At 35.7% G+C, this 10262-nt stretch overlaps 2 protein-coding genes across 3 annotated transcripts; both read right to left on the minus strand.

Annotated features, from left to right (window-relative positions):
- Nucleotides 1–1630: 1630 nt before the first annotated feature.
- LOC110006788 (zinc ion-binding protein) lies at nucleotides 1631–3254 on the minus strand. Its single transcript, XM_088856341.1, has 3 exons — nucleotides 3045–3254; nucleotides 2191–2470; nucleotides 1631–1879 (listed from the first exon to the last, which is right to left on the minus strand). The coding sequence occupies exons 1-2, from the start codon at nucleotides 3173–3175 to the stop codon at nucleotides 2218–2220; spliced, it is 384 nt and encodes a 127-aa protein (XP_088712467.1). The 5' UTR covers nucleotides 3176–3254; the 3' UTR covers nucleotides 1631–1879; nucleotides 2191–2217.
- LOC18428835 (Plastid-lipid associated protein PAP / fibrillin family protein) lies at nucleotides 1631–8443 on the minus strand. 2 transcript variants are annotated; one of them, XM_088856340.1, is made up of 5 exons: nucleotides 7853–8443; nucleotides 7120–7185; nucleotides 6249–6362; nucleotides 2191–2441; nucleotides 1631–1879 (listed from the first exon to the last, which is right to left on the minus strand). In XM_088856340.1, the coding sequence occupies exons 1-3, from the start codon at nucleotides 8365–8367 to the stop codon at nucleotides 6263–6265; spliced, it is 681 nt and encodes a 226-aa protein (XP_088712466.1). In that variant the 5' UTR covers nucleotides 8368–8443; the 3' UTR covers nucleotides 1631–1879; nucleotides 2191–2441; nucleotides 6249–6262. The 2 variants fall into 2 exon arrangements, with proteins under 2 accessions (XP_088712466.1, XP_088712464.1); XM_088856338.1 differs by having other exon boundaries at nucleotides 2191–2470.
- Between the last annotated feature and the right edge of the window lie 1819 nt (nucleotides 8444–10262).

Genomic DNA, 10262 nt, shown 5'->3' on the forward strand with positions numbered 1-10262 from the left:
ATTTTATAAATCGGATCGGCCAATTTTGACTCATCATCATCAAAACCTTTTCCCCGACAATTTGGGTTCAGCTCAATTTACCCCATAATCATATTTTAGAGTCTCAAGGTAATAAAAATATTGTTTTAAATTGATCTTAGCCCATATTCCTGGTTTGAACTGGAACCAGTGGGTGACATGTCTGACTCCCTCGCTGAAACCAATTCACCTCGTAATTATATTTTATTAGTTTTAAATACACTAAAACATTGTTTTATATTGATCTGAGAATCCTAATCCTCGTTTAAACCTTTTAAACAACAAAAATGCAATAACTTCATACATTTTTGTTTTTTATCTTACAAAGAAACTGAGTGTAAGCCCAGCCAGCTGCCTGAGTCAGCCAAATCTGACTCGGAACCTATTGGTGAGTGGTTCGACATGCCAGTTCGAGTTGTTAAACACTGACGTGCATATATGGGAAACAATGTTAAAAAAATTGACTCGGCCAAAGTACTTGGCCCTTGCCCGAGCCGAGTTACTCAGGGGAGTCCGAATAACTCGCCCGAGTACAATTCAAGTTTAAAAAAAAATACAAACTCAAGAGCAAAAATTAATTTAAATATTATAGCCTTCGATTTTATGACATTGAGCATTAAACGACTTGATGATCAGGTCTCCAACCCTCAAGGTTCCTCTATGTGGGATGATTTGGGTTTAAATCCTCGACCCCGCTCATTTTCAATTTTCGTTTTCTATTTTTTAAAAAGGCAATATAGGAATAGACATATATATATATATATATATATATATATATATATATATATATATATATACAAAGAAATTATGTTGGCATGTTGATTAAAGCAGTAACTCTTAGAATACCCCTTTGTAGTAGCTCTTAGAATACCCCTTTGTAACGAGGTTCTACATTCGAATCCTCTACGTTATTTGAATGTTCATGTTAAAAATTGGCACATTATTACATATAACATATTAATAACACATGTACAGTGTACTCAAGGCAAATTTGCATCGCCTATAAGGTGAGGCCCAGTTACTAGGCCGAGTCTGAGTCATCCCAGCCGAGTCTCGAAACAGGGATGTGAAATGTGGATGCATCACAATGTACATAAACAGTTCACCGACATAATCGAGCTATACAGAGCACTGATTTGCACATGACCCTATGCATGAACCATCATGCATGTGCATGCACATGCCCAGGTCATCATGCATGGATGCCCCTGCATTTACTTTATGTGGATGCATGAATATGCACATGCATGCATTCACTGAATCATCCTTTCCCTTTTATGATAATTGAGAGAGTGTGGGACCCATCAGATCAGTGGATGAATCCAGTAGTGGGCCCCAATCTCGTACTATCTGTTTCAGAAAATGAATGGTGATGAACGAAGGGATCATGATTTGTCCTAGGTCAATTGGATTATAGTCACCTTCTCTACTCCCAAATTATGTAAACTCTTAAGTTAGAAAATGGAGATTTATGGAAAATACACTGAACTTATCAACTATTTAATTACCTTCTTTCAATTATTCCAACTCATGATCATATCTATATTGATAGGATTTTTTAAATTAAACCAGAAAGATATGGTAAAATAATAAATAATTTTTCTTAGGTGCATTTTGATAAATTTCCCATTAAAAAAACAAAAGCTTAAAATGCCCAAGGAAAACCTGGTTAATGAGAAAATCTTATCTAAGAAATTACAGATATATGAACAAGTGAGTGATCCTGAAGGCCTGAGAATACATACATGAAAAACTGAAAAAAACTTCACATTCTGCTGAGAAAGGACTCTTGCTCTTGAGTCGAGTGGTCAAAGATACCCACTGTTTTGGAAGTGGAACACATTAAATATCTGTTTCCTATCTGCACAATGAACACAAATATTTCCAGCATTTAATAAATTCACAACAGACCAAAAAAAGGAACAAAGAAAATTTCATCACTCATGACCCTGACCATTTGCCACCAACCCAAAGCATGCCCCTCTCTCTCTCTCTCTTTCTCTCTGCCACCAACCCAAAGCATCTCTCTCTCTCTCTCTCTCTCTCTCTCTCTCTCTCTCTCTCTCTCTCTCAATTTTATTCTTAACAAAGCATGCTCTTACTCTCAACTTTACTCTTAACAAACAGCAGGCTCTCTCTCTCTCTCTCTTGGGTATGAAAGGTGGCTAAGACCTGGTTACATGGATAATCTTGTCAAGATCAACAAAGGACATCCTTGAGAAGCTTGTATCGACGATTGTTGGACCTTGTAGAAGACATTGCCCCCCCATTCTTCTTCTTATCATGTGCATACTCATCCTCTTGCTTCACCTCATGGCCAGAAACAGATATTCTGGCTTCTTTCCTGGCCATTTTCCGGCAATGCAACTTGTAATCTCTGCCTCTCTCTTCACTTAGGCACCAGTCGCAAACTCCTGATGCCTCTGGTTCACCATAATAGTTACTACAATACCTAAAGATCATATATTCATCAAAATTTATATTATCACAGGAAAGATAGCTTGAGAGAGAGAGAGAGAGATGACATGAATTTATTGTCAAAATGGCAAATGGAATACAAATGACAGAATTTTTCTCCAAAATCCTGATAAATACAGAAAATGCAAGGAAAAAGTTATGTAGGTGGTAGTGAGAAGGGTTTCACAGATAATGGTGACCATGAAGACGATGATAAGTTCAAGTTAACATGAAAACAGTTTCATGGGTTGGATGGTGTGAATATGATGATGATAGTTTTAGAGGTGGTGTTAGTCGCACTAGCAATGATCATGAGGCCTATGGATACGGTGATGATGATGGCACTACGATCGGGATCGTTAACCAACCCTGCAATTACAAACCAAGCATTTGGTAATAGTTGTGTCATAGTGGTGTGGTCATGATGATACAATTATGGTCATGAAGAGTGCCAGAAATGACGGTGGTAGTGCTGGTGATCAAGACAAAGGTAGATGAGATAATAACCGCAGTGATGGTGAAGATGGTGAAGATGGTGACGATGATGATTAATATGAAAATGAACTTACGAATGCTGATATCGAGCAAGACACCTGGTGCAGAGGAAGAGTTGGTCATGGAAACCAACATCACCGCACATACAACATATGGTAGAGGGATGATGCTGATCCATCAAGAGCATGCCTCCATATGCAAACATAGGCTCCCTCCAACCCAATGACCAAAAAACATTGGGTCCTCTGAATTTTTGTAGGAGTTGAGAATTCAGTCATTTTCCCAATTAGGAGTGGAGCAAGATGGGGCCCTCAAAAATATAGTGAAATGACCAAAATGACCCTCATAAACATGCATGTATCTTGGTTGCTTCTGGAGAAAACTGCTGTTTCAATAGATTAGCTCCAAGCAGTTCAAGAAAATAAGAAACATGAAAGCGCATCATGGCTGATTTCTGTATGCATACATGCATAATGAGGTGTTTCTGATAATAAATTATTTCAGGGCATAATGGAAGGTTCTCAAAGATGGAGGGGCACGATTGTAATTTCTGCTGGGAGGAATAAAGTCTTAGCAAAAAAGGGTTCTAGCTGGTATGCAAACTACCATGTACCAACCATCTGTGGAGGCCCATGAAGGTACTTCTATTTAAAACCAGGATTATATCACAAATATCCAAAATACCCTACAAATTTGACAATTCCTTGATATGCCCTTTGTAGCTAGTTGCAGCTGACACAAGTCAAGAAAGAGAATCAGGCCATCCTAGGCTGTTTGGCCACAATGTAAAAAGAATTTAGCAGTCATCTTGCAAAAGTTGAACCACCAACATTATCGTCATCTTAATTTCATTGAGGGTATCTGTGCTCCCATGGCTCCTGAGATTAAAATCACTTCTTTAAGATTTCTTCAGACCACCATCTCGGGTTTTATAAGTTCTGAAAGGGCATTTGTTTCCATTATGGAGTTAGACAAACCAATACTGACCTCTCTTAAACTATCCTACCAATCCTGGTTGGAAAAAAAAATGAAGTGACCAAAACAGCTGTAAAATGTTGCGAAACCATTGGAAAAGTGGGATGAATAAATCAAGGAAAATTTATCAAAATACACATAACTTTTCAAAATTACCCTTTTCAACTATTCAAACTCAAGGATAAGTGTGTTTTGATGGGCATTTTAAACTTAATAAAAAGCAATCGGTTAAATGCTGAATAGTTGATATCTTATGTTTATTTTGATCAATTTCCCTAAAATCAATAATGCAAGAATATCATGGTTTGCATAACATGGAAGGTGAATTATTAAAAGTTTTGATGAACTTACAAACATAGAAAATTTAATTACAGATTACAAGTAGGAATCTTGAGATTTTTACTTTGGAATATTATTGATGTGAAATGGTTTGCAGTGACATTTAGGATGGTTTTGCCTGAAAATAATTCAATATTTTAAGAAGTATTCTAACAAAATAACAACATCCATTAGGAATCTTGAGATTTTTACAATGTAATTTTATTGATGCAAAATGGTTTGCGGTGAAATTTAGGATGATTGTGCCTGAAAATAACTCAATATTTTAAGCAATATTCTAACAAAATATTTAAAATAGTTTGTGCAGTTCTTAGAATAATCACTGATACTATGTCCTTGAAAAAGAACTTACTCTCCAAAATTTACCTCAACATTTCAAAGCAATCCAAAATTTACCTCAACATTTCAAAGCAAGGGAAAGTAAGACTTTATGAGAGGTTGTTGCCCCCTGCATTGTCAAAATTCAAAACCAAACCCCACTCATTGAATCTGATGAGGAGGGATTGCCTCGTGAATCCTTCCAATTCTAAAAACAAAGCATATGAAGACTAGTTAAACATGGTTTGATACCATATATATCTTATTTGCATCCCCAATTTATGGATCTTGTTAGTTTCAAAGAATGACTAAAAAACCATTTGCAAAAAGCAACTATTTCTTCATAAGCTTTAGCCAAAAACCACTATGACATATGTTGACCATTTAATGTTGAGGCATGGGACAAGTTTGTCATTTTAGAGCTGTTTTGTCATTTGTACCTAATAAATGAAGACTTGATATGATCAGGATCCGTAACAACTATTTCTACCAAAACAAAAAAAAAGAAAGATCAAGATCCATAACAACTTTAATAGGTTCATAACCAGAAGATTAGACCAGCCACTCCATGATGCTCCTTGCACCCTATCCGAAAGGTATTTTTGAGCCCTCAGTAGTGAATGCGCATCAACGATTCAAAAAATTGACATGGTCAAAATATCAGTCTAATTAAGAAAGGAATGTGCAACAAACAAGCTGTAGATAACAACTACATAGAAGCAACTATTCTCATGCCTTACTACCTACATATCCCAAGCCTACCAATCAACTTCGTAGCCCAAGGAAGGTGAAACAACCTCTGCTATTTACCACCCTATACCTCTCTGCATTTCATAATGCATCTATGCAACTTAACACAACAAGCTTCTGCTTTGATCTATACTTGAAACATGTACTGCCCATAATCAAGTAGGAACGCATAGAATCCATAGTTCATGAAATGAATGCTAATGAACCGCATAGATTCTGTCTGCAAATGTGCTTCGCAAGAAATTGTAAATATATATGGATAATGCTAGTGCAGGGCTGCAAACCTGACAAAATGTTTCGTGTCTCTTTCGAAAAATGACCAACAGTACACTCACTGCTTGGCTATAGTGTCATTTCAAGTCCAAATAGATGAAAAATGAAAGTAATTCACAAGAATGTCTAGATGAGACGTCTTTCAGAGCCAATCAACCCTTGATCATGGAGAATGTCAAGCAATCGAGGCATGAGAAATATGCTATAGATTATATTGCAACAAGAGAACCAATCAACAATTGTAAATAGAAGAAAATGGAAGGAAAAAGTATGCTCAGGTATTCCCAACAAAACCTTGATGATTAGTTATTGCACGTGTAGAATGGGAAACATGTGAAAGCCATACATATTAGATGATATAATTCATTTATGAATTTATATCAGTTAAAGAAAAATAGTAAGTGGAAAACATGTTGTGGTTACCAACAACAATGGAACCATCAAGCTTTCACATTTATCAAAAGTACAAACAAAAATAGTACGAAAAGGATAGAACATAAACAAGGAAACCATACATCTCTTTGTATATTCCACTGGTTGTAATTTTGACCTCAATGTTTTTTTTTTTAACACTTAAAAATAAAAAGAATAAAAAAAAAGAACAAGGAGACCATGAATCCTACCTTTATAAACATTTTCATTCTTTCCAGTTATAGGGAGCACGATCAACAACTAAGTAATCTCCACGGATATCCTTTACAACTCGAATATCATCATCCAAATAAATGGATTCAAACCTGCATAGATGGAATTGCAGGTCAAGCAACTAAAGGCTTATTCATTACAGCAAAAGAAAATGAGCATTCCAATCTGTTATGGCTTCAACAAACAGTAAAATTAGAGAAAACATCATTAAAAAAAGTGGCGATAGTGCATCCATCAGCCCCTAAAATCTAAGACTGGTGCGGACAAAAAGGAAAATAAATAATGGCGGCATTTAGAGAGTGTGATGAAGATCATGAAATGCTGTCATAATGAGTGATTTGGTAGCGCAAGAAGATCCATAAGTTAGGATAATGTGCAGTTATAGGAAACTTTAAAAGTAGAATGGAAGCATATAAGATTGCTTAGGTGGACCTTGTTTAACTTGGCCTAGTAATGGAAGTAGAGAAAAACACTAGGGAAAGAACAGAGGAAACAAGTTCTGAACAGGAATCACCCACTCTTGGGAGGAAATGCCAGCCTCAAAGGACGCATAGCTTTTATGCAACAGTTTCACAGATATGGATTCTACCGTTTGAAGAGAGAATTAAATTTTAACAACATTGCAACGAACATGAAATTGCAATGCTGTAATTTAAATAAGGCAAGGCAATGAGTTAAAGTTCAGTAAAGGATAGCCCTTGTGTTTTGATAAATCAATTCAAGGCTATATCAATTTTTCTGCCCATAAAAAGTTGCAGCTGAGACTAGAAAAGCAGACCTTGTGGCATATTTCTCAAAAAAACAAAGAGAGAGCGAGAAGGAGAGAGAGAGAGAGAGAGGATTTCTCACCACCCTTGTCCAAAAGGTGGCAAAGGGAATTCCCAATTAGCACCTCGCAGAACTGCACCCGTAAATCTGCAACCAGTTCGAACAATCAAATGATGAGAAACAGATAGAAGAAAAATCGAAATTGGCAACTGAAAGGTTTCCATCTTCCCCCACAGCTTACCAGAACAAATCGGCATTCTATGAAATTCAATCGAACTTAAAAAAATCAACAAATTACTAAATTGACACCCAATCAAACAATAACAATTAAAAGACTTCCGGCTTAACTGTAAATTACGAAGACCCACACACAAAAACAACGAAAAAATAGTCTTTAAATACTCCAACAAAGACTATAACCAAAAGCATTGCCTAAGTTCAATTAAAAGAGAAATTTTGCTTTCATAGCATAAAAGCAGTACCCGAAAACAGAAATACAGAGCTAGGGAGTGTTTTAGAGAGAGAGAGCGGAAGTGTATGAGAAAGAGAGAGAAAGAGCATGGAAGACAAGTAATTTCATCTTAATTTCAATCTATGAGCATAAAAAACATCAATATGATTGTAAACCTATTCAAAAACAGAAACAAAAACAAAAAACGTCAATATGAAATTGGGTCATAAAGCAACTCATACCAATACAAACAAATACACAAAAAACTAGAGAGAAATTATTAAACAAAAAAACAAAAAACTAGATAGGGCATTTGAGAGAGAGAGAGAGAGAGAGACCCATATAAGATAAAAGATTTCATACCTGAAATTCACTCTCTGAGGAGAAGCAACCTTGAGATCCGACCTTACAAAGAACACCCCAGAAGGTGGAAATGTAATGACATTGTTGAGAAATGAATTCTCCAAATCTATCACTTGCAACACATCTCCAGCCTTTGTTCCAAAGAGATAAGCATAGCGTATAATGAACAATTGCTCTTTCTCTGTAGTCCACAGCATGCGCCATGTATCAGAGAGAGAATCATTTGTGGTAACCATGTTTCGTCCATGAAAACCCAATGCTTCAATTGCTCTGATGATTTCTGATCTCTTTGAAACATTTCCCTCTGTTTTGATTCCTCTCTCTTGGTCTGAGATTAATCCCAGTAAATCACATTTTGCTAGTGAGATTTCGTTGCTGGAAGTGGATGAGGAGAATTGAATGGGTTTTCTGATGTGGGGTTTTAGAGAGAGAGGTTTTCTGGAAGTTGGGAATATGGGTGGTTGGGTGAGGAGAGAGAAAGTGGGGGAAGCATAGTGGAGCTGCACCGAACCCATCTAGAGAGAGAGTGGGCGTTTGAAACTTAGAGAGAGAGGGGGGAGCGGCAATGGATATATAACGTAGATAAGAGATGAGGAAACTGTCGTGCCTGCCTGAAGCGTGTATACTGGATAGTGTGATTCTGCAGGAGCATTGTTCTTTTACTCGAGTAAAAATTGCAAATATTTAAGGACCAATAGCATAATCCAACGGATCATACAAATTTCGGCCCTTATAGTGTTGTCACCGTCTATAAAATAAATGGATGGTGATAGAGAAAAGGACCCGGTTTCTATGCACCCTAGCCCGTATATGCAAAATGCCGGCCTATTAATTAATAAAACTATTTTGTAGATGGATTTTTGGATTTAATTTTGAAAAACATGTAATCTAATATGGAGATCATGAATATGAAAAAAATGAATAAATTTTAAAAAACCATAAATAATAGTTTTAATAACAAAACATTTGGACAGTTCCATTGTTTTTAGATAGAGCACCAACTTGCATCCGTTTTTTAAATTCATGCTTTACGCTTTCCGAATCGCATATCTAAAAATACGGGTTGGACCCACATGCAACAATTTTCCTAGAAAAAATTATGTGGGACCCTCGAAATGGCATTGACCACGATCGTGTGGCGACCCCTCTCCGTTACCATCCTCTATAGCATGATCCCCTGGGATTGCACTGTACATAAACTCCCTCGGGCAAAAGAGATATTTTTTGGTTTTCTTTATAATTAAATGTTTGGATCTAACTAAGAAGTATCATATGACTATCTTCAAATGTAAAACTAAATTTCAAGTTCTTCAACTGTTACATCTTTCCCTCCAAAACTGGATGTTCCTTGTTCGACCTGGGAACATTATTTTTCTTAGGCACGTTGCATTTCTTTTTTCTTTTTTTTGCTCTTTTCTTCTGCCTCCTCTTCTTTTTCTTCTTTTTTTTTTCTCTTTTTCTTTTTTTTCTCCTCTTTCCTTCCTTCTTTCTTTCTTTCTTTTCTTTTCTTTTCTTTTTTTTTAATTTTATTTTATTTTATTTTTGACTCAAGAGGTTACGTCCCCAAAATCTTGGGTCCTAAAATTACCTTATCTTCAGATTTATTAGAGGGAACAAGTAGATAGTGTGATCCTCTCTTTAGCTCCATAAAATTGATGTACGTGTAATGGCTTTAAGAGCCTCTCATATCTATGACCCCATTAATTGAGGGAAAGGTTTCTACGCTTACCTTACTATATGGAAGATATATACTCCCCTCAATGAGCGGTCCAATTTTGATCTAACCATTTTATTTAGATCCGAGACTTCTAAGTATTTTATTTTTTATTTTTAACAATTATATGAATATAAAAAGTGGTACATGCCACAATTTCAATGAGGTGCATCTAAAATAAATATTAAAAGTATTTTCGATAAAATATAATCATCAAAATACCTCTAAAACTTTTTGAGGTATTTTGCTCAATTTTTTATTGATAATATTGTTTTGAGCAATGATTTCATGCAACAGTTGCATCATACTATAATGCAACGACATTTCTAAAAAATCATGTTTATGTTATTTATATGACCCAAAATTTGGCACACATACTCTCTTCATCTCAATTATCAATCCAAAAAAACGAATAGAGACCATTCATTTGGTGAATTTCAAGATCTTAGCTTTTATAAACTCACAGTCGTTTTTTCCTTTTTTAACATTGTTCATCTAATGATAATAAAGTCATCCAAAAAGATTGCAAAATGAAAAAATCCTTCTAAGGCCTAGATCTAAGCATCTCACCAAAATGAACGGCCTATATTAATTGAGCTAAACAAATACTTTCTAGGTTGTGTTTTCATTTTTTTTCTTTTCTTTGATTGTTCATTAGAATGAAAAGAATGTATATTTCAAATTTTGGATCAAACA

Source organism: Amborella trichopoda, chromosome 13 (assembly GCF_054954075.1).
Source record: "Amborella trichopoda isolate Santa Cruz 75 chromosome 13, AtrichopodaSantaCruz75HAP2 v2.0, whole genome shotgun sequence".
Classification (NCBI taxonomy): Eukaryota; Viridiplantae; Streptophyta; class Magnoliopsida; order Amborellales; family Amborellaceae; genus Amborella; species Amborella trichopoda.